The sequence below is a fragment of the Caretta caretta genome, chromosome 11 (assembly GCF_965140235.1).
Source record: "Caretta caretta isolate rCarCar2 chromosome 11, rCarCar1.hap1, whole genome shotgun sequence".
Classification (NCBI taxonomy): Eukaryota; Metazoa; Chordata; order Testudines; family Cheloniidae; genus Caretta; species Caretta caretta.
The window spans coordinates 68,112,086-68,137,305 of NC_134216.1; the positions used below are offsets into that span (position 1 = coordinate 68,112,086).

Consider the following 25,220-nt stretch of genomic DNA (forward strand, 5'->3'; position numbering starts at 1 on the left):
TCAGTAAGCCAGGCATTATGGTGTAAAATGCTGGAGTGCCAACAATGTTTGCATCTGCTCTATGTAGGTGGGATCCATGATAGAACTTAGGCACCTAAACCTCTAATGTAGGCACCTCAGTCTCAGATTGAGGTGCCTAAATCCCAGTTTTGGTTCCATTGCAACTCACAAAGCTCTTGTCGAACCCTATAGGCACCTAAACTCACTTGATGCCTAAGTTTTCAGAGTAAAAGTTCCCTCAGTGCTTAAGTTTCTGCCTCTGGGCACTGCTGCCTCACTGTAAGCACCCAGACACTTATCAGCCACCTAGGCCCCAAAGCAATTCACAAACCAGGGAAAGACTAGATATGTTCAGCAACCTAAGTTGTGCGTGGGGCCTGATCTGATAGGCAGACTTTGAGCATGCCTACTGTATCCAGTCCCATTTAAAGTATGACTAGAGGAAACGGTGGTGGTGTTAGCCTTTTAGCCTCATGGATAGAGATCCTCAACCTAGGATGTGGATGATGCAAGTTCAATTCCTATTTCTGCCAGATGCGGAGAATGGATTTGAACAGGGTTCTCCCAGCTGTCAGGAGAGTGCTGTAACCATGAGTTATGGGATATTCTTGCGCCTTTAACAATTACTTCTAATACTGTATGGACCAGATTATGCTAATTGCAAAGGGACTCTGCCCTGAAGACACTGCAGAACCACATTGCCTTAGTGGGAGCTCCACAAAAGCCTGTTCTGCAGGACCCCTGCCTAATTCATTCCACTGGGCTCCTCCTCTTAACTCAGTGGGAAATTCACCCCTGGACATAGGGCATTCAAAATACTTCTTAACTGGGACTTACACCTCTTGTGCAGGCAGTCTGCATGGGGTAAATTTCACATTGAATGAGACCAGGGTCCTGAGGATATACTAATATACAATCAAATAATTAAAGACCAAAGCAGAATGTGTATGCAAGGGGGAGGCAGTGTTAAGGTTGTGTGTGCATCATTAATTCACTTTTGAGTGTTCAATTTTGCAAACGTAACATTTTCTTACCATGGGCTCTGATCCTGAAAATACTTATTACCTCTTGACCTCAATGGGGCTGCTCACTGTAGTAAGCACTATGTTCATCAGTAAGGGTTTGCAGGTGCAGTCATATAGTTTTTATGTATGCAGTTAGAGTACAAATCTTACCACGACTGGGGGTGCTAAAGGGAACAATAAAATGTAAACTCTGAAATATTAGTTTAAATATATTAGATTTATTTGCAATTATTATTAGCAATTAAATTTGATCTGCTGATACACTACATATTATGATGAATCTAGTGGCGTTGTTGTAATTACTCTTCAGGGACACTATTTAGAAACACCTTACAAGACCATTGTCTGTTTCATTCATTGGTGATAAAGATTGAGATCTTTCTAGAAGGAAAGTCAAGAAGTGCTCATTCGGGGGGATTGTGTCCACATGTTTCTTGTCTTTTCGTTCTGAATTCCCATGCTTGGGGAAAGATGGATTTTTAAAAATATTAGCATATATATATATATCTATATATATATCAGAGTGCAAGTCACTGCCCTTCATCCTACCAAACAACACATTAATTTAAAGGGGCCAAAGTATATTTTCCATGACTACACTGATGCAAAAAATGCTTTGACATGTAGCTTGACAGTGCCACTAGGACACAAACTAGATTTTGTATTCTCAGAATTCTTCTTCACCAGACTTTTCATGAATATTCGGTTACACTCTTCCCATCTCCTATTATGTTATTATCCAAATTTAATTTATCTCTCACTATCTGCCCTGGGGATTGTGTGTAATACTGTTTCTCTGCTAAGAGAGAATTCATAATTGGGTAATGAATATTTAAATTTTCTTTTTTATCAGGGTTTATGGGTGGTGGTTTGATTATTTATAACCCTTTTAAATATATAGGGCCAAATTTTTTGTTGCTGTGTGTCCATTGAAGACAATGGAGTAACACAAGTAGAGCATTAAGCCCATTTTGTGAATCTTTTTCTTCCTATAACTGAAGTTTAGATAATGGAATTTTGTAATGGTTTGTTTTTCTTTTTATTATTGCTATATTTGTATTGCAAAATTTCCATGAGAATAGTACCTTGTTCCAGCAGAGTGCTTTTCAACAGTAGATATCCAAACACGCAAATATCATTATCCCCATTTTACAGATAGGGAAACTGAGGCACAGAGCAGTGAAGTGCTTTGCCCATGGTCACGCAGCAGGTTAGCAGCAGAGCCTAGAATAGTACCTAGGTCTCCTGAGTCCCAAATGAAGTTCCATGTAGATTCATAGATTCATAGATATTTAGGTCAGAAGAGACCATTATGATCATCTAGTCTGACCTCCTGCACAACGCAGGCCACAGAATTTCACCCACCACTCCTACAAAAAAAACCTCACACCTATATCTGTGCTATTGAAGTCCTCAAATCGTAGTTTAAAGACTTCAAGGAGCAGAGAATCCTCCATCAAGTGACCCATGCCCCATGCTACAGAGGAAGGCGAAAAACCTCCAGGGCCTCTTCCAATCTGCCCTGGAGGAAAATTCCTTCCCAACCCCAAATATGGTGATCAGCTAAACCCTGAGCATATGGGCAAGATTCACCAGCCAGATACTACAGAAAATTCTTTCCTGGGTAACTTGGATCTCACCCCATCTAATAGCTCATCACAGGCCATTGGGCCTATTTACCATGAATATTTAATTATCAAAACCATGTTATCCCATCATACCATCTCCTCCATAAACTTATCGAGTTTAATCTTAAAGCCAGATAAATCTTTTGCCCCCACTGCTTCCCTTGGAAGGCTATTCCAAAACTTCAGTCCTCTGATGGTTAAAAACCTTCGTCTAATTTCTAGTTTAAATTTCCCGGTGGCCAGTTTATATCCATTTGTTCTTGTGTCCACATTGGTACTGAGCTTAAATAATTCCTCTCCCTCTCTGGTATTTATCCCTCTGATATATTTATAGAGAGCAATCATATCTCCCCTTAACCTTCTTTTAGTGAGGCTAAACAAGCCAAGCTCCTTGAGTCTCCTTTCATAAGACAAGTTTTCCATTCCTCGGATCATCCTAGTCGCCCTTCTCTGTACCTGTTCCAGTTTGAATTCATCCTTCTTAAACATGGGAGACCAGAACTGCACACAGTATTCCAGGTGAGGTCTCACCAGTGCCTTGTATAACGGTACTAAAACCTCCTTATCCCTACTGGAAATACCTCTCCTGATGCATCCCAAGACCGCATTAGCTTTTTTCACAGCCATATGACATTGGCGACTCATAATCATTCTATGATCAACCAATACTCCAAGGTCCTTTTCCTCCTCCGTTACTTCTAATTGATGCGTCCCTACTGGGCAACTGCTGTATTATACTTTTTTTGTGTGCTGTCCTTGTCACAGGGTGGCTGGGCCCAGTAAGGGGAGATGGGCCTCAGCCTTACCTGCAACATGCTTAGCTCACCTTCCCAGGTGGGGAGGATGAGTAATAATGAGGTCATGTGACTAACTCAGGCCAGGCCTAGGGACAAAAGGGAGAGGCGGAGGTTGAGTGGGAGCTTGTAACACTCCAGTTATATAGAGCTAGGAGTGTCAGGCAGGACGGAAGTCTGTGAAGCTGCAGCTGGCCTGAGGAAGCAGTAGTTGGTGAGTGCCACGTGGGGAAAAACCAGGCCCTGCAAGAAGTAAAGGGGCTGTTGGGATTATAACCCAGCTCCAGGAAGGAGGACTGAGGACTGGTTGAGTCATGGAACCAGTGACCAGCAGGGTTAAGATGGCATGAAGTATTGTGTTGTGTATATGTCTGCAGCAAGGGAGTAAGATAACTATAAACTTAATAGAAATTCCATACTATGCATAAAAGTACTTTTTTTCTTTGCAAATTAGCCTAGAGACTAGGACTAACCTTGCTGTGAAAGTTTGTCTTATGAATTTCAACAATTTTTGAGTTTTCCATGCCCCAAAGAGTACATTAAAATCTTTCCTCGGTGGAAAACCTGTAATTTTTCACTCTCTCATACTCATGAATGGTTAAACAGAGTTTAAAATTTTCCCCAAATAACAGCATTGGGTTGAGCATAATGATTGTAAATTCAGCTAAAATAAGAATTTCAGATAAAGTGAGCATAAAAATAGAGGGGGTATTATACGGTGCAACCTCAGTAGCAGTTCTTGCTGTTGGTCACATTTACATAAATATTGATTGGTTCCAATGCCAGTAAAATATTGCCCAAAGTGCAGAGTGGTTTCTTAACATGTGATGCTTTGCCCAAAACCTTTGGCTATTTTTAATGGAAGGCATTTTAATGCTATTTCCCTTTGGGTCAGTTTGTACTTATTTTTATTAAGATGGGGGATTCTTTTCTCCCCATGGCCCAGCTTACCAACAGGGAAGGCCCTTGAGAAGAACATCCCTCCAAGGTAGGGGAGAGCTCTGGTAAACGCTCCCAGTATAGAAGAGCCAGATTTCAGAGGAAGGGAGTAGTTTGTTGAGGGTGTGTGGAACTGGAGGGAGGTTAGATCTCTCTGGGAGGGATCAGGCTGGCATAGTGGAGGCAAACTTGGAGCCTTTTATGCCAGTCCTCCATCCCCTGAAGACCCAGGTCATCTGTTCCCAGGACGAGGCATTGTAGGTTGCTAACTGCTGACTTCTTTGCCAGTAGGCTGCTTCCCATGTTTGGAGAGCATAGGTTGACTAGCTCCTTTCTCCCATCTTGGCCATCTCTTTCCCAGGCAGGAGATATTGTAGTTTGGATGCCTGCTGTCCACAGAGAGCACATGTCAGAAATCTGAGATGACATCTGACCTATACTATGGGCCTCCCTAGGTCAACTGCAGCCTACTGGGGAGGGAAATAGAAGATAATGAATTTTGATTTCACTGCTTTTGGGTTCTTAAGACAGACATTAAAGGTGTATATGTAACTGCCACCGTGTCTCAGTGGATCACAGCTGAGATACTAGATTCAGGACAAAATGCTGAGAAATCAGACCAATTTACCCCAAACTGGTGGTTATTCTATTATTAGATTATACCATACCAAGCCAGTAACAAAGGTAAACTTCTGTCTCAACACACTGGTTAACAGGAATTCAAAGATGCAGTGTCCTTGGGTATTCCAGCCCTTGTCTCACCACCCAGACACTGGACTCTATGAGGAGTGGTTACTGAAAACCACTTTCATCACATATAAAGTTCTTTAATCCCAAGAGATCAGCCATGGAGCTAGGTCAATATATAACTCAGGTGTTACCCAATAATCATGCTGCTGCCAATCCTTTAGTAACTAAAATCTAAAGGTTTATTAATAAAAGAAAAGAAGAGAGTTAATAATGATTAATAGATCGTATACATACAAATAACTGCAAAGTCCTTATATCTGGTTTGTAGCAGTGATGGAATAGACTACTAGTTTGTAAAGTCTCACTGGTAACTTCCAAAAATTGGAAGGTCCTCAATCCATAGTTTGAAATACTCCTTTTTGTTGTAAATCCAGAGTCCAGAGAATCAGAGTGGGAAAAAGGCAAAATGGAAATATCTCTGAGGTCTTTTTTACCCTTTGCCATGTGCCTGGAATTTTACTGTCTCAAACAAAGCTCACAGCCCAGTTTGTGGAAAGTTACTGGCACAAGATGGAGTCCAGGATCACATGAGCATATTGGATATCCTTACATGGCTTGATGACTCACCGGGGGTGGCTGTTGGCCCCTTAGAGGCTGAGGCATCTGCAGGAAGAGCTATCTGGGTGGAATGAGTTTCTTCTATGGCCCATTGTGAGAGCTAAGTGTCTTTGATGGACCATCAACACAAAGCTCTCTAGCCTTGATGTAAATCTTACCTGGTGGGTGTTACCCAGGAATACTACATGTATAAGATATAAGTCCATAGCCAATATTCATAACTTTAGGTACAGAGATGAAACATGGATTTAACCAGGATAATCATATTTGATATCTTGTAACTTTTCCATTGATCCCTTAGATGATGTACTTCGTACAAGATTTGTTGCAATTGTATAACAGTGGCAATATCCATTATATAAATGGACATATTTCAATCATACAGCATCACAGTAATATATATAAAATCACTACACTTTATTAAATCATTATTGAAGCATTCACTGAAAGCTGGCACTCTGCTTTCCAAAGGACTATAATTGTATGTGTCTAGTTCATTAAAAGTGTTTTGTAAGAGAGCCATTAGCTGACAATATTTTAATGCATCTTTTCTACTAAGCACAATTGTGGAAGCAGATGTGCATCATCACATGTCTTTAAAAAATCTGCTCCTTGTCATGAATGCAGAAGTGCAGTGGCTAATTTTTAGCACGTTGAGTGACGTGCATCTTTGTACATGACAGTAAAATCAAGCTCGGTATTTATAAGGAAATACTGTAATTTACATAACTGTAAATCATTTAATTGTTTTCTTTTTTTTGGTTGATTTCCTAGGGCCTCTGTGCTCAGACTTTTTATGGTCACCTGCATTCCTGTAATCATGCTACATTCAACATGAAGGTAAGTTCTGTGCACGAAGGATAGGTTTCTCATTGTCACCGTGTTATAAAGCCAGAAGTTACCATTGTGATCATCTAATTTGCCCTCCTTTATAACACAGGCCATACACCTTCCCTGAAATAATTCTTGTTTGAATTAGAGTGTATCTTTTAGAAAAACATCCCATCTTGATCTTAAAATCTCCATATACCTCTTTTGTAAACAGTCTTCATGAACAGATATTTCCCCCTCATGAAATTGCGTATCTTGTAGGAATGTCTCACAATCCTGTGACAGTTTGTGAAGGCACACATACTGATTATAATATGTAAAGTTCCTGCTATACGTACAATAATGCTCCATCCCTATGACAAAGCTTAGTTTATTTCTTGCTGTCTCTGAGCCATTCCCCCTCACTGTGACTCAAGTTTGTTACCATCATTTCACTTCATATCCCACCGCTTCTCCAGCAAGTTCCACGTTTCCTCTGAGATTCTTCCTTTCACTCTTTTTGGTCTTTCTTTCTTGGCTAATTTCATGCATTGCCTCAATTTATCAGTGAAGATTTTATCTAAAGACTCCAGTCTTCCTTGGAAACGTTCACTTTCAAGATTGCCTCATCGAATATTTTTGGCCACTGTCTCTGATTTACCATTTGTAGCGCTTTCTTCTCCACCTTTTTGTTGAAGTTGAGCCGTGCTCTGAGCAAGCAATGGTCACTACCGGTGTTAAATGATGGCACTACTGAGCTGTCTTGTACAATGCGCCACTTATCGATCAGAATATAGTCAATTTTGTTCTTGTTCTTCACATTGGGTGTGATCAAGTCCACCTCCTCTTAGCCTTCTTCTTAAACCAGGTGTTACCAATGAACATTTCTTTCATCTCCACCAAAGTTGCCAGTCATTCTCCTTGTGGATTCCATTCGCCAATGCCATACCTTCCAATGAAACTTTCACTTTCTTTCCCTCTTCCAACTTTGGTGTTGAAATCTCCCATTGCGATCGTATATGTGGATTTTTGAGTGAGGGTTTCCTCGAGCTCCTGATAGAATTCTTCCACATTGTCATCTTTGCACGCGCTTGTGGGAGAATAGATCTGAATAATTCTGAGGGTGCTTTTCTTGTTCAGTTGGAGGTGTAGCACCCCAATGCAGGATGACTTAAACTTTCAGGAGATGATTTTTGAAGAACATTCCATGTTGATGATGAAGCCAATTCCTCCAATGGTTCTTGGGCTTTTTCTTTTTCCCAACATGAAGGTACTTTCATCTCTCCATTTCACTTCCATCTCCTTTCTTCATCGTGTTTCACAGAGACCAAGGATGTTGCAGTCTGTCGTTGCCTTCTCCTCCATTACATGGTTTATCAAATTGTTTCTCATCAGTGTCCTTCAGTTATAGGTGCACGCTGAGAAGGCAGTCCTTTTTCTGTCCCCTGAAATTCTTAACAGCCTCTTGTCAACTGAACTCCCTACCACTGTCGTAGAACAGATCGAGGAGCACACAAGGAGCTGGGGCCTGTTTATTTGTGTTGTTTTAGCCATTTTTTCATCCACCCACTGGCTATGCTGTCAGTGGTGTGTTTACCTCCTCAACTTAGCTAGCACCCAACCTCAAGAAGGAGGACAACCCTGGGTTGGTAGTCTGACACCTTAATAGCATAGTGGAACCTACTGAAGAATACACTCCACTATCCTCACTGTCAGAGAAGCCAGGGTCACTGCTGTGCCACTTTGAGGCATTGAGATAGGATTTTGCAGCAGGCAACATGTGCCAGCTTCTTCAACTCAACAGTACTGCCAGCAATGTTGTATAGTCGCGAAACATGGGCGCTGATGAAGACAGAGGAGCAGCAGCTGTCTGTCATGGAGAGGGCGATGGAAAGAAGAATCCTGGGAATTTCAATCCACAACTGAGTCCCCAATGAAGTGATCAGACAGCAGAGTGGAGTGCAGGTCGTCATTGTTGAGAGCAGGCATAGTAAAATGCAATGGGCCGGGCATATTGTGAGGCTTACTGACAATTGATGGACTGCAGCTGTCGCTGAGTGGTACCCATGGGAACTGAAATGACCACTTAGCCAACCTCCAAAGAGATGGGAAGATTTTATCATGAAAAGACATGGCCGCACATGGAGAAGGAAGGCCAGGTTACGAGAAGAATTGAAGACGTGTTGTGATTGGTGCAATCTATACGAGAACTGAAGGACCAATCAATCAAGGTGAATATTTTATTTGCTTACTTTTCCATAACTACATCACAGCTAATTTATCACCTAAAATGTTCAAGATGGCTTTTTCTCATGCAGGGCTAGGCCCTTTCATTACTTACAAAAATACATACATAAGTGAGGATATAGTTTTGCACATTTCTCTAGAGATTACAGTGCAGACTCAGACTCTCTTCAAAGGCTCTGAGTGAATGGCCCCAAGACACACAAGACTCACCAGAATAACAGATTCCACATAGCTCAGTTGACTAGGGGTGCTGATGTGCCCTATCAGAGGGAGACCCAAGGGAAATTGCACTTGGAAGTAAAATCCCTTCTCTAGGTATTATCGAGGACAGACACTTTGCATAGTGCAGCCTATGCACCCTTCCATGATTGGCTATATCCACTGGCGCAGAATATGGAGGCAGGGTCATGGATGCAGCTCTTCCTTGTCAGTGCACATAAAAGGCAAAATGGGACAGTTTTAAAGGACAATCACTTTACTGTCTGTTCTGCAAAATAGTATTTTTGTTCTGAGTTTTGAAAAATCAGACCCGATATGTATATTTGTGTTCAGCAATTATAGGAAAACAGTACAGTTGCAAAATGTAAATTTCACTCAGGCAACTTGAGCTGGCATTGAACTTGAGTATCTTCTCTGTTTTTGTAATACACCTGTATTAAACTGTAAGAATTTGATAAACCGCAACATTTAAAACAAGTTCTCATACAGCACTTTCCAACTTGACAGGCATTTACGTTCTTTGTACCTCATTATCATACAGTAACTCTGTTTACCTGTGTGGAATTACTTCAGATTCACTGTAACTTAGAGCAAAGTTTGAACCTAGGTGTGTGGGTATAGAAATGCTTGCATATAAACGGAGGAATGCGTCACCATTCATTGGTGCTTGTTTATAACTGATATTCTCCGCACCTTGCCTGCACTAGATTAGGGGAAAAAATCACAGTAACTAAATTTCCTTAAAACAAATAGTATTTCTGAAATTATTAATGCCCAAAAGGCTTCATAAAACATACTTCAATAGCAGCACCCAGCTTTCCCTCCCCACGCAGAAATGCAACCAGCATTTCTGGTCAGTCTTCCATTGATTTACTGAAGGACAAATAATGTCAGACAGTTCTTATACAAAAACGAAATTTCAATTTTGTTTACCTCTTCAGCAGTCCAGCTTGATGTCAGCTACCATTTAGCTAGGCCAATAATATTGATATTTGATGTCAGTTCTTATTCAGTACTGCACCCAAATGATACAAAAGCCAAATCTTTTAGATGTTTCCATAGATGGCCAAATAAAGCCAGGGCTGTCAGACTACAGCTGACAGACGGAAACCAGAAAAGAACAGAATACAAAATCAAACATGGATCTGCTGCTGCTGCTGTTGTTTATGTATTCAGGGTGTTCAGTTCTTTGCATAAGCTCAAAGCCAGTCACTTATAAAGGTTACCTAGTAATATCAAATGTGTAATTAGACATGCAGAAGGGCTAATAGGCTCTTTTCCAAGTTTATTGCTGTCTTCATGCATAAGAAATATAATTACACAACTGGGTTACATTCTAAATGCAGATATTAGTATTATTAGTTGAAAGTTAGAAGTAAAAAAAAATCAAAGACTGAGAAGTGTCCTTATCAAGGCAAAGGGAGAAAGAAATTGCTATTCACTCACAGTGGGGCAGAGAGGAAAGTAGGCACCAAAACAGAATTGTTCCTCATACAGTTTTTCATTCATTTTGCTGTAGGTAGAGAGATTCAATCAGATGCAGATGTAACTGTTGGAAGACCCTCCGTCACAAGCAGGATTTTAGGGGTTCTCTGGGATTCTGTCTCTCTGCCACACAGACTACTCACCACCCCTTTCCCCATCTCACACCATCAATACTTTGTATAGAATCCCACAGGTAGTGGTTGCCTATCTGAATCATCAAGGTTTGTCGGGCTCAACGGGTAGTGATCAATGGCTCCATGTCTAGTTGGCAGCCGGTATCAAGTGGAGTGCCCCAAGGGTCGGTTCTGTGGCCGGTTTTGTTCAATATCTTCATAAATGATCTGGAGGATGGTGTGGATTGCACCCTCAGCAAGATTGCAGATGACATTAAACTGGGAGGGGAGGTAGATATGCTGGAGGGTAGGGATAGGATACAGAGGGACCTAGACAAATTGGAGGATTGGGCCAAAAGAAATCTGATGAGGTTCAACAAGGACAAGTGCAGGGTCCTGCACTTAGGACAGAAGAATCCCATGCACCGCTACAGACTAGGGACCAAATGGCTAGGCAGCAGTTCTGCAGAAAAGGACCTAGGGGTTACAGTGGACGAGAAGTTGGATATGAGTCAACAGTGTGCTCTTGTTGCCAAGAAGGCCAATGGCATTTTGGGATGTATAAGTAGGGGCATTGCCAACAGATCGAGGGACGTGATCGTTCCCCTCTATTCGACACTGGTGAGGCCTCATCTGGAGTACTGTGTCCAGTTTTGGGCCCCACACTACAAGAAGGATGTTGAAAAATTGGAAAGAGTCCAGCGGAGGGCAACAAAAATTATTAGGACACTAGAACACATGAGTTATGAGGAGAGGCTGAGGGAACTAGGGATGTTTAGTCTACGGAAGAGAAGAATGAGGGGGGATTTGATAGCTGCTTTCAACTACCTGAAAGGGGGTTCCAAAGAGGATGGCTCTAGACTGTTCTCAGTGGTAGCAGATGACAGAACAAGGAGTAATGGTCTCAAGTTGCAGTGGGGGAGATTTAGGTTGGATATTAGGAAAAACTTTTTCACTAGGAGGGTGGTGAAACACTGGAATGCGTTACCTAGGGAGGTGGTGGAATCTCCTTCCTTAGAAGTTTTTAAGGTCAGGCTTGACAAAGCCCTGGCTGGGATGATTTAATTGGGGATCGGTCCTGCTTTGAGCAGGGGGTTGGACTAGATGACCTCCTGAGGTCCCTTCCAACCCTGATATTCTATGATTCTATGATTCTAAGGTGCAGTCAGAAAAGACGTTCTGAAGCCATCCTAGGAGGATCCTTATATCCATGTCTGAAGCATATATCCAGATCAAATTAAATATTCATGTCATATAACTCAGAAATCAGATTCTCAAATTATGAGATTAGACTAGAAAAATTCTCTTTGCTAACTCTTCCAAATATCAGAAGCTCCTCAACTTATTCACCTCAGTAACCATCACAGACATCAGCTCTCTTATTCCAGATACTGTAACACAATGTCTTGGAGAGGGATTCTGCATTCTTTCTGTGGAGAAGTCCCTAGATGTATGCCTTTTGTCTTGTTCTGATGATACTCTGAATGTCAGGAAGCCCAAGTTCATCCCTGCAAATTCTTATTGTTCTGTACTAGCCTTGCAAGCCATAATTCTCTTGCCTTCTAGAAGGGCAAGATGGTCTTAAAATAAAAGCACTTGAATGGGACTCAGGAGATGTGTGTCCCATCCTTAGCTATGCCACAGCTTCCTATGTGACGTTGAGTTCTCCGCTCTCTGTTCTATTTCCTTGTCTCAGAGAGGTGTTGTGAAGATAAACATAGCAATGCTTGTAATACAGTTATGGTTCAGCTCAATAGTAGGGTGTCTTAACTCCCCCTGGCTGACTTCAGCCTCTGGCTACCCAGTAAATTGTTAATACCAACCTATGAGCAACCCCCAAATATATGAGTTGGGATTTTCATCAGGGCCTAAGGAAATCTGGCACTCAGATCCATTGAGCTGACCACTATGGTGAGGTAGGCCATTGAAATACTTACATTGAAAGATCATCCCTCACTTCTTTATGACAGATTATGTTAATCCAGACACCTTCTTTGCTGAGCACTGATTTAGTACACAACCCCCCTTCAGCTCCGCCTTTTCCCATAAAACAGAAAACTGTAGTTCTTCCAGTTGATAGTTGCGCTTATATTTTCATCGAAGAAATATGATCCTGGAAGTTGAGTCTATTTGAGCATAACTATCAACTAGAAGAACTACATTTTTATTTCTTAATGTGGAAAGGCAGAGCTGAAGGCATTGAATCTTTTCTCTTTATCCTTTGCACAAAGTTTTGGCATTTTTTCTCAACAAGATTCAATCTACAGAAGTCAGTTCTTTCAAGTTACTTTAGGAATCTTGGATATAACAAGACTTCCACTCTCCCACAAATTACTAGTTTGTTGAAGGCTTTCACCAGACTTAGTCCTATCAAGACTGATATCTCTAAATGGAATCTTACAAAAATACTTATAGGTCAAGGCAACCTCCTTCAATCTCACCCTCCTTTATTGTTTTAGCCATTAAATTCTCTCTCTTTTGCTATTACTTCAGCCAGTACAGTAGGTGAACTGGAAGTTCCTTGAACTTAATCTCCCATTCTTCCAAGATAAGATCACATCCTCTATACTTTTCCTTCATCCATCACCAAGCTAAAATAACTTTCCATTTGAACCAAGAAATTTCTCTTCGTTCTTCTTTTGTTGTCACATTACAGCAACTCTCTGGTGTTCACAAGAGCATCCGGTACCCTTGATAAACAATATTGTTTCTTTGCAAAATGTATCTCTCTTTCTTCCTAATGGTAAACCCAGTAAAGATCTCCAAACTTGCTAGAAAGTCTTCGTCCCACTAAGAAACGGCAAAGAAGCTGACTGTACCATCCATCAGCTCTAAAAACCCTCCTTCTTCAGCTATCTCTACTGTCCGAGCTCGCTCTCTCTCTCACATGGAAGCCTCCGGGAAAGAAAGGAACATAGCTTTTCATAATGAGATTTGTAGAGCCACCTCTTGGACTTCAATCTTCCCCTTCACTAAACATTACAAGATTGATGCCTGCTTTTCTGCAGATATTGCCTTCTGGTATCAGGTACTAAAAGCTGCTATGTTTTTCTAACCTGTTTAATACCTTAATTCTCTTCCTTGAATAATGCACTGTTTGATGTATCCCAGTAGTGTTCCATATCCTTGGATCAGTGAGTACACAACAAATGGGAATGGAATAATCCCTTGTCTGTATATTAGTTATCTTGGAATAAATGCACATACCATTGTGGAGGCTGTCTCCATCCTTGCTGTGAATTTTAACTTGTCTCTTTTCTCTGTGGTGTCCAGTGTGATACATAGTTTCTTTGGACCCCCAGGGATCATATACCAGATGCATGCCTCCGAAACAGGTTAAATGGAGCCAACATAAAAATTCCTTAAAAGATGCCTTTTTGTCAAGGATTTATAGATGCTAGTCAGTAGTTTTCCATGTGCTTCTGGAATGGTGAATGCACTTGCTCTGAGAAGAGTAATATAAATTTATTTACCTCTTGCACAGGAATGTCCCATGTTCATTATTTCAATTTTCAATATATTTAATAAAATATTGGCATCTTTTTAAATGAAAAACAGAATTGATCAGTTAAACTATACTTTTTATGTAAATAAGCTTTGTTTAATAGAATTCTTGTTTTGGATGGAAAACAGGGTTTCTGCAAAATCAATTTTTTTCACAGGGAAATTAGAGAGACAAGGTGGGTGAGGTAATATAGCTTATTGGACCAACTTCTGTTAGTAATAAAGACAAGCTTTCAAGCTACAAAAAACTCTTCTTCAGGTCTGGGAAAAGTACTCAGGATGTCACACCTAAATACAAAGTGGAACAGATTGTTTAGCAAAAACAATGAGGAGTCCTTGTGGCACCTTAGAGACTAACAAATGTATTTGGGCATAAGCTTTCGTGGGCTAAAACCCACTTCATCAGATGCATGGAGTGGAAAATACAATAGGGAGGTATATATACACAGCATATGAAAGGTTGGGAGTTGCCTTACCAAGTGAGGGGTTAACACACATGCTAAGAGACCATTCAAGGAGAAGTGGTCTGTTAACACTTCTGCAGTCATAGGACAAAAAAAGGGGAGTTAGTGGGTTACAGATTGTTGTAATAAGCCATAAATCCAACGTCTTTATTAAGACGTTGGAGGGAGGGATAGCTCAGTGGTTTGAGCATTGGCCTGCTAAACCCAGGGTTGTGAGTTCAATCCTTGAGGGGGCCATTTAGGGAACTGGGGCAAAAATTGGGATTGGTCCTGCTTTGAGCAGGGGGTTGGACTAGATGACCTCCTGAGGTCCCTTCCAACCCTGATATTCTATGATTCTAAGACAATGGTACTCTTATTGAAGGAATGTTAGGACTCACAGAAACCTTCCTCAAACCACTCACCACACAAAGAGCTAGCTTCTTCCAGGACCTCCTCCAAAATAGGACAATAGCCATGGGTACTAGGATGGCTCCCCAGTATGCCAATCTCTTCATGGGTGACCTTTAGGAAGAATTTCTGGACAACTGCACCATGAACTAATGATAAACCTGAGCTACACCAGTGCTATTCCCATGCTCTGTACAGATTACCCCTAAACTCATTCAGGATGGTTCTATGAGTCTCCTTCACTGACAGAAATTGGTCCAACAAAAGATATTACCTCACCCACCTTGTCTTTCTATTGTCCTGGGATTCACAGAGCTATAACAACACAGGAAAATGTTGACTTTGCAGGATTTTTTTTTAAAAAATATTTTCCATCTAGAAAATGCAAAAATTTAGGGGTCAACGTTATTCTTTGTCCATGTGACATACCAGAGTACAAGTCCAGACCAGTGAGTAGCTGTGTCACCCCTGCCCTCTCACCTGGGGTGCCCTTTCCAATGCCTTGCTGCTCTAGTGTCCAACCTTGACTGCTCACAAACAGCCTCCAGCATGTAGATCACTTCTAACTTTGTCTGTGTGCGAGCTGCAGCCAGCCACACCTTGTCTCTTACCAAGCCTTAAAGATTATCACCGGGTTACCCCCAACACACACCCAGACCCAGATTTTCCCCCAGAAACGTGTGTTCTGTACTGCCCAGCCCTCTCCTGGATAATACAAATATATGGAGTCTGTTATTCCTTTAAAGGAATAATATGCACACAACTTGTTACCCCAAAAGGAGTTACCCAAACTCTTCAACTAGAACACACTGGATTAAATAAAACACGTTTATTAACTACAAAGAGAGATTTTAAGTTACTACAAATAATGAGGCATCAAAATCAGAAATGGTCGCAAGAAAAATAAAGCTAAAATGCTTACTGGTGCCCAGCTTAACAAACTGTATCAGATTCAGAGCAAAATTCACCACATGCTTTCAGCAGTCTTACTGACCAAAATCTTTAGGTCAGGACCCCTCATCCAGAGTCCAACAGCTGCTTCCTTTGTCTCTTCAGCTGCAGTGACTGTGATGGGCGAGGGAAGAGAGGGGGGTGTCTTTCCCTTCTTTTTATAGTTCTGTCCCCCCGCCCCTTTGAGAAGCATTTCCATCTGGGAGCAAGGTAACAGACAGTTTATATGGAAGGTTTCAGAGGAACAGCCGTGTTAGTCTGTATTCGCAAAAAGAAAAGGAGTACTTGTGGCACCTTAGAGACTAACCAATTTATTTGAGCATGAGCTTTCGTGAGCCACAGCTCACTTCATCAGATGTAGTGAGCTGTGGCTCACGAAAGCTCATGCTCAAATAAATTGGTTAGTCTCTAAGGTGCCACAAGTACTCCTTTTCTTTATATGGAAGGTAATCCCATGCTGTTCCTTTGCTAAAATGTAGATTTTTTTTGCCCATACCTCCTTTCCTGCCAAAGAATGGCCACTTAGCAGGTAATAGTCCATCAGCCTTATTTACTCCTGGCTGAGGTGTTAGTTTACCCTTTGTCTCTGAGGAACTGGTTTGGCCACTCCCCAGATTTACCTGCAAAACCAGTCATGATTTCAGCTTATGTTTATAACTTCACATAGAACTTCATTTTCATTTTGTCATGATATCATTGATCAGCAAATTATGAGTTTTTAAATGGTACATCACAAGGCATAGCTTGTACAAGCATTATTACAGTAGTGTGTAGGGTGTGAACCCAGGAGTATATTCCACCACAGTGCACATAAGCTACCATTGTGTCTCATGGAAGCAGTTCTTTGGGTGCCTCATACCTCCATTCTACCCTAGGTGCCCGACTCCCATGGGTGAGCTGCATTGGTATGTTGCGAGAGATGCAGTTTGCCAGTGAGCGCCAGGGAAACTGAGGCATGAGGTACCAAAATACAACTCCTATGCAACACCACAGTGGCTCAGGCAGATGCAGATTAATGCCAAACCAGTGCAAAACAGAACATTTCAACATTTCAAAACTGAAAAAACTCAGAACCTTTTATTCATGAAAAAAATGATATTTTTGACTTTTTGTTTTGTTTTTTTTTCCTGAAAAAAAGTCAAAATAGTAGAATTGCCTGCTGGATGGAGATTCTGTTTTTGAATCAGTTCCAATGTTTAATAAGACTGACTGTACATTTGATGCCTAATCTAGTGTAACTGCCCTTGACTTAATACAATTCTGTATGGCTAAGGAATTGCATATATCTTAGGCCAGTTTGAGCCTTTAAGAGATCCTGGGGAGAAACAGATAATAAACACATCATAAATCATACTTCTTATATATTTGAACTTCATATTTGCAAAAAATAAACAAACTGTCATACCAATTTATGCCTAAATATAATTACAAGGAAAAGAGATTATCTCATTTAATGTGCTTTTGTTTGCTCAATTGTATGTTCTTCAGTGAATGTGGCCCTCTGTATGTATAATCCAAGAAGCAAGTGCTGTTTAACATGCAAAATTCAAGCAGTGCAGAAGACTTTGCCCTTCCTTCTGAGAGGAGAATTAATTTGTATATCCCAAGCAGAAACTGTAGGAATAAGGATTTTTAAAAAACTACACCTCCTGGCGAAACATGCTAGGATTTGCTGTGGCAGATTTACATAATGGGCCCTGGCCCAACTGAATTCATTTTTCATTTCAATAGCTGTTTTTTAAACTCACTATGTCACTAAACAAACAAAACTTAATATAACGAGGAGTCCGGAGGCACCTTAAAGACTAACAGGTTTATTTGGGCATAAGCTTCTGTGGGTAAAAAAAACCCACTTCTTCGGATGCATGGAGTGAAAATTACAGATACAAGCATAAACATATATTGGCACATGAAGAGAAGGGAGTTACCGTACAAGTGGAGAACCAATGCTGAAGGCCAATTCGGTCAGGGTAGATGTGGTGTACTCCCAATAATTAAAGGATAAATGGACACAAATCAGACATCAGGAATAGTAACATACAAAAGCCAGCAGGAGAACACTTCAATCTCCCTGGACACTCAATAACAGATTTCAAAGTAGCAATTCTTCAACAAAAAAAACTTCAAAAACAGGCTTCAAAGAGAAACTGCAGATCTACAATTCATTTGCAAACTTAACACCATCAGTGTGGGCTCGAATAGGGACTGGGAGTGGCTGGCTCACTATAAAAGCAATTTTCCCTCTCTTGGTATTGACACCTACTCATCAGTTATTGGGAGTGGACCACATCCACCCTGATTGAATTGGCCTTGTCAACATTGATTCTCTACTTGTAAGGTAACTCCCTTCCTTTCATGTGCCAATATATATTTATGTGTCTGTCATTTTTACTCCATGCATCTGAAGAAGTGGGTTTTTTACCCACAGAAGCTTATGCCCAAATAAATCTGTTAGTCTTTAAGGCGCCACCAGACTCCTTGTTGTTGTTTTTTTTATACAGACTAACACGGCTACCCCTCTGATACTTAAAACTTAATACATATACTAAGAGCTGTATATTTCATTGATACACTCATGAGACAGGTTCCTTACCACTGACATACGCAAATTTACATGCACTCATGCACCTGCATGGATGCTATATTTTTGTTCACTTAAATTTTCTAAGGCTATGTCTACACTACAGTTTATGTTGGCATAACTTATGTTGCTCCGGAGTATGACTAAACCACCCCCCTGAGTGACATAAGTTACACTAACATAAGCAATCATGTGCCCAGCGCTGTGTCGGTGGGAGAGGTTCTCCCACCAACATAGCTTCAGCCATTCATGGAGGTGGTTTTCTGTCTCAGAGTAGTATGAGCTCAGGCTTGTCTTCAGCCCTGGGTGACATGGCTCAGGGCCCCAAGCTTCAGTCCTATGTAGAGGGGCTTTGGCTTTCTGCCCTGGGCCCCAGGGAGTCTAACCCTGGCCTTGCTTGGCGGATCCCCTGAAACCTGCTTGTGGCCCCGCAGGGGGCCCCAGACCCGTGGTTGAGAACCACTGCCCCAGGGTACAGTCTGGACTGCTGGACACTATGTTCCTTTAACTCTCCAGCTCAGGGTGCCTTTTACACAGCTTTACTATTGAAATGCAGCATCTCCATGCTCTGCTCAGACACCTCCATTAGCATGTAAAGTCACTCCCAACTAAGTTACATGAATTTTCTCCCAGACACTCATGAACTACATATAGGGTGACACCTGCAAATTCTTGGTCCCAGCCTTGCACCCCAGAAATGTGCATCTTGTGCTGTCCAGTGCAATACTGAACAATGCAAGCTCATTACTAGTCTTTCATTTCATCAAAGGAAATGATCATGCACCAGCATTTCTTAACCTGAGCAGAGATTCCCCAAACACTTCAACTGAAACACACTGGTTTAGATAAAACAAAAAACAAGTTTATTAACTAGAGAAAGATAGATTGTAAGTAATTATAACTGATAAGGCATCTAATCAGAGTTGGTTAGAAAAGAAATAAAAAGCTAAACACAGAAGCTAATTCCTAAACTTTACCAAGCTAAATAAGATTTGAAAGCAAAAATGTTTCTCTTCCCCAAAAACTTTCAGCAGTCCATACTAACTGGAAAATCTTCCGGCTAGGACCATTCCCCGCAGTTCAATGATGCTCCTATTGTCTTTCAAGCAATCTTGCTGCTGTGAGTACAGATGGGGGAGGAGAGGTGATCAGAGTTCACTGTCTCTCCTATTTCTACTCTGACGCTTTGTACTGGAAAAATATTTGTTGGGTCATGAGATCAGGCAGTTCCATGGCATATGTGAACTGCCAACTGTCCTTCAGGTGAATTGTAAATTTCTTGTTTATAACTCCCCTGCTGATGAATCTCCCATTAACCAGGTAATGGCCTTTTAGCACCTGGCTGATGTGCCAGTGTATCTCTGTTTTTGAGATAAATGATCTGAGGATGTTACCCAGAACTATAGCATATTTCAGTAACAAACATATAGCAATATCCCATAATTTCACATGCAGTATTGATACACATGTTTGAACAGGATAATAATAATCAGCAGATTATAAGTTTTCAAATGTTACCTCACAAGGCACACTTTGTGCACAATATATTGTAATCAGGTTGCAGAGATGAACATGGTGTACAGGGTGTCATATGGGGTACAGGGTATCACAGTCATTTTGATTGTCTAAATACCAGATTTTGCAGGTAAACATCTAAGTAATATCACCTGGAAATAATTGTGGGTGCAATGAAGTACCTAAATTTAATAGCAGGCACAAAAACAGAGGTACATTCAGGATCAGAATGAAGATTATGTCCTTAAAGGATTAGATTATCACTTATACCTTGTGAAGAAGTCTTTGAATTGATGGGATGAATTTTCTTTAGTTTGATCATCCCCTGTATTACAAAATATTTTGAAATTGGGAGGATAAATTTTGTATTATTATTATTATTACTACTGCTACAGGAAAAGCTGTGTTTTCCGGCACTTTATGAACCAGAAAACTCTAGAAACCGGTGTTTCGGGGTGCCGGATCAGGGCGGTGCTCACCTCAGCGGCTCCCCACAAGTGGTGACTTGCCCCTGCTTCTCCTAGGCAGAGGTGCAGCCAGGTGGCTTTGCGCACTGCCTCTGCCTCCAGGCGCTGGCCATGCCTCCACCAAGGAGCATCAGGGACACGTCGCTGCTTGTAGGGAGCTGCCCAAGGTGAGCATCACCCGGATCCGGAACCCCAAAACCCCTCCCGCGTCCCAACCCCCTGCCCAAGCCCTCTCCCTCACTCAAACTCCCTCCCAGAGCCCATGCTCCGCACCCCTCCCCCCGCCACACCCCAGCCCTGAGCCTGGAATTTTTGCCTAACTGGCAACCCCCATTCCCACAACATGCTGGATAACACGGCTTTTACTGAACCTAGAACTGATAGAGCAATTATTTTTCCTGGTGAAGAATTCTGATGAAAATGAACATATTTTTAATTTTGTTGAAAATTTTCTTCGATTTTCTTTTTGTCAAACTGACCACCTGTAAATCAAAAATATTTCTGTTTTTAGCAACTGAAAAAGTTTTGTTTGATTTTTAAATGAAAATGCAAAATATATATATATATATATATATATATATATATATATATATATATATATATATATATCAAGGACAATGGAATATTTTCAAGCAAAATTCTGTGTGTCAAAAAAAATGGTAGACAAATTTCAGCCAGCTTTATTTTATATTGTGTGAAAGTATTATGTATAGGTAAGTGCTGCTTGTTTGTTTTTAATGGAAAATGTTTTCTGATTTATTAAAGCTAAGCATTAGTATAGATAACTGTTTATTTTAAATGAACATTTGATATGTTACCACTATCACTGAATTTGTGGAATCATATATTACAGACACATCAGTAACCAAAATAAAGTTTTGGTGATAATGTTATTACAGTGAATACAAAACTGATTCGCAATGACTGCCCACTTATTTTTAAGTGTGTAATCCTTTACTTTAATGGTATGTAAAAGCTGAATTACAATAGAACTCTTGAGGAGAAACACATGATATCTATTGTAATATGCTATGAGTTCATTATGATCAGCAGTGATCATAGAGGGAATACCTAATGTGGTAACATTGTCACCTAACTTTAGTTTAGGCATGATATCTTTCAAAATATTCTGAAAAGCAAGTAATAGGAATTAGCATTCACCTCCTCCTGCTGCACAACTCCTGGCATTCAAAGGCACAGCTTTGATGGATAAAAAGAAAAACAGAATTGATCATCTTAAGTCCCTCTACAAAAAAGAAGAAGAAGAAGCTTTCTCTGCTGTACTGTTTCAATTGTAGTGTCAACTATGGCTAGCAGTAACTCTGCAGGGAGTGCGCGGATCTTCAGTTTTTTATGTAAATTTATGCAAAGGACTTCTGCAAGCCTAGCATGTGCTGTTCTCAAACACCTCAAGGAACTTCTTAATACTTGATGTGGCAAAGGGAAGAGAGATTCCCTCTGTTTCACACAGCAAGAGGGGAGCCTGTGGAGTGCATGTAAACAAAGGAAGAGAACAATGATCCGTCATTATTTGAAAGTTAGTAGTACTAGAAAATCTGCTGAAACAAAAGCTCTTCCTTTTTCTTTGATTATTATTTACAGTGATCCCTATAACCCATGGTTACAAAAAGTGTTCTTTATTAGCTTCCACCCGCTCCCACATTGTAAAATTAGTAAGGCAGAAATAATACCGTCATGGCATTTTCATCATTCGTATATCACATCATTTTACTGAGTCCTACAACACTAAGGAAATAAAGCTGGTAGCAAGAAATACTGACCCAAATCTGACTCAGCTTTTCAGTTCGTCCCCTTCCTTTGTATGTTATAAACACACCCACCACTTTTCCTATCAACATGATGCCATCTCAACCCCATCAATATTTTATTCTGGTAGGCACATTGATTGCTATACCAGAACACTCTTCTCACAATTGATCACTAGGTATAAACATTTCAATAGGATACTTTTTACCCTGCTGTAAGCAAATTGTGTGTCTACCCCTGCTCTAACCCCCTTTGTGGGTCTGTCTTTATTGCCTATCTGAAGAATAGTAATGAAATTTAAACCTCAGTCTAGGCTGCTCCCCAAGCTTTTCTGTTTCTTGGGTTTTCCTGCAGAATCTCTTCTGTCCAATTACTCAGTTCCTTCTGCCCCACAGACACTCCAACCCCCCTTATATTAAATTGAAGCTAAGAAGATCCACCTCCCAACATGAGCCAGCAATGATTACTTTGCATCTTGATAGCGAGTTCCAGCATCTAAATTTTGATGGAGGCACCCTGCATTTTTATGAATGGCCCTTCAAACCAGCACACCATTCAGTGTGGCTGTTTTCACACCCCCGTTGTGGGAGAATGTGAGAAAAGAAGAGCACATTGCTATATAATCCTCCTAATGGGTTTGTAATAAAGTGAAGTTAATTTATCCATGGTCTTTATGGACCTCAGCTGCCAGAAGCTTGAAGGGAAATCAGCCAGCAAAATAACAGAGGTAGGAACAAGAATGATCTCCACTACCTACTAGCACAAAACATCAGCCAGCTCACTGGCAGGAGATCCTCTTTGAGCGGGGGATAAAGATGCTGATAACAACAGTAAGTGGGATCTTGGGATAGATTCCTGACTGGATTTTGACATAGTTCTGTGTCTTGGATTCCATTGTGATAGTGAATAGTAATGACAAAGTGATGGGCACTCTATAAAGTATTTGTCAAACAGTGACAATGAGCATAATGCTGTAGAGAAAATAGAAAGAAAGCCATCCCTGTCCTAAAGAGCATCCACAGTGAGTGGGATTACTGCTGTGAACCATATTCTCAATGAAGAGAGTAGAATAATTAACCACATTAGATATAACACAAATAACCAGGTAAGTGTCTTACACTGGGCCCTGTCACTTGCCAAACTTTAGCTCGAATAGATAGCCAAGCAGGCCAAAAGTAGGGGTTGTGCACTGACAGACCTCTGCTGGCAATCCTAGAGAGTTCTTCTCCCGGAACTAACACAGTAATAGTCTCACAGATGATTTTGTCTGCCATGATGGGAAGAAAATCCCCTGGATGATATATTACCTCTATGGGAAGAAGTATCCTCTCAGTAATTGCCTTAGTACATTCAGGTCTTTAAAGAGTGTCGGGGACATACCAAGAGACAGTGGTGGCATCCTTTTGCTGGAATCCTAGATTTTTGTAACAGATAGTTGCCTGATAAGACAAATGGTATTACCCTACTGTGATTATCATTAAGAAGTTGAACTGTAAAAGGAAAAAGCTAGTGAAAAGGTGGATAGAGGAAAAATTTGCAGTAAGTGGCTGTAAATAACCTTTAATCCACACTCCTGACTAAAATAATGTATTCAAAATAGAGCCACTTCTTTTTTGAAGTGGTAATCAATATAGCTCAGAATCCTTGCTCCAGTAAATAATTCTGAGTCATTTCTAGAAAAATTATTTTCATTGGAAGAAAGATGATTTAATCTTGATACCTGAAAAGTGGTCTAAGATCGATTAGCCGTAATTCTAATAATGGATTACGGATGCATTTTCTCTTCTCGCATATGATACTTTACAAGTTTAATGAGAAATTAAAAGCTCTCTCCCCTGCTTCTGCTGCAGCAGATCTTCTGGCCTCACACCACCCCTGCTCACTGCTGTGCAGGAAGCCAGATTTCACACCACACAGAGAAAGTACCACTATTATCTCCCTGCTCCATCTGTTATTTATTTGTTGTATTGCAATAGTGTCTGCAGTTACTAACAATGATCAGGGCTTGACTGTGCTAGGTGTACAAACACATAGTAGGAGACACTCCCTGCTTCAAAGAGCGTGCAATATAGACAGTACAGACAAAGCATTTAAGAAAGGAAGCATTATCTCCATTTTATAGATAGAAAACTGAGAGCCAGTGACTTGCAAAAAGTCACAACAAAAGTCTGTTAGAATCTAGCAGGAATGTGTTAGCGGACAACCCTTACTTTTGGATCTTCTGCTTCCCAATCAGGTGTCTTTATCTTTCCTCCCCTGTTATGCAGCAGAACCTTACTGCTTCAAGTGCCAGAGTACATCTGTGGCGACGTATGAGGGGGTTGGATCTGCTCCCTCATGCAGATGTGACCATTAAATTCTCTGGACATTGCAGGGACCAGACTCTCAGTTGTTTATTCTATAAACACTTTGTCATTCCAGGCATCAGTCAGATGCTCAGTAGTAGAAGATGGGATGGGGGAAACCTCAAAAAAACTTCATCCTCATGAGCGAGTCTTAGGGTTTGACCATGTTTCCATTGAAGTCAGTGGAAGTCTTAATGGTATTCTCAAAATCATTCATTAATAATAAAATATTCTTTTCATGTACATAATTTTAATTTTTAAAACAAAAGACCAAATTCAGACCTGGTGTAAGATAGTGCAATGACTGGAAATGTGTTGTACTTGTTTTCCCCAGATCTGAATTCAATACAAATGTCTAATTTTCTTACAAGATAAAAAACATAATGAAAAATACATTAGATGTTCTTTAATACTGTACCCTTTAAAAAGATCTGCAGAATGTCACAAAGCAATTAATAAGTCTCCTTCAGAGTTAAGACTTTCAAGGGAAAGCTCCCCAAAGGAGTTTATTACAATCAGAATTAGATAAAGCCATTTGATTACGTTTTAGGCACTAGTGATTTACTGTGCATATATTTAGAGGTCTGTTACTAATGGAAAGCCACAAGTGTTCATATTTTTATCATTAATAAGATCTAATAACATACAAGACTTTACACAAAGTAGTC

The 25,220-nt window shown here is 40.6% G+C and overlaps 1 protein-coding gene across 5 annotated transcripts in view; it reads left to right on the plus strand.

Annotated features, from left to right (window-relative positions):
* The window catches only part of SPAG16 (sperm associated antigen 16), a 754,420-nt gene that overhangs the window by 573,468 nt on the left and 155,732 nt on the right, over positions 1 to 25,220 (plus strand). For 4 of the 5 annotated variants that reach the window (XM_075118125.1, XM_048869269.2, XM_048869271.2 and 1 more), the window contains one exon: positions 6,469 to 6,534. The exons of the other annotated variant lie outside the window; for it this stretch is intronic. In XM_075118125.1, the coding sequence (XP_074974226.1) occupies positions 6,469 to 6,534 (66 nt within the window). The remainder of the gene's footprint in view (positions 1 to 6,468; positions 6,535 to 25,220) is intronic. 5 annotated transcript variants of the gene reach the window in all.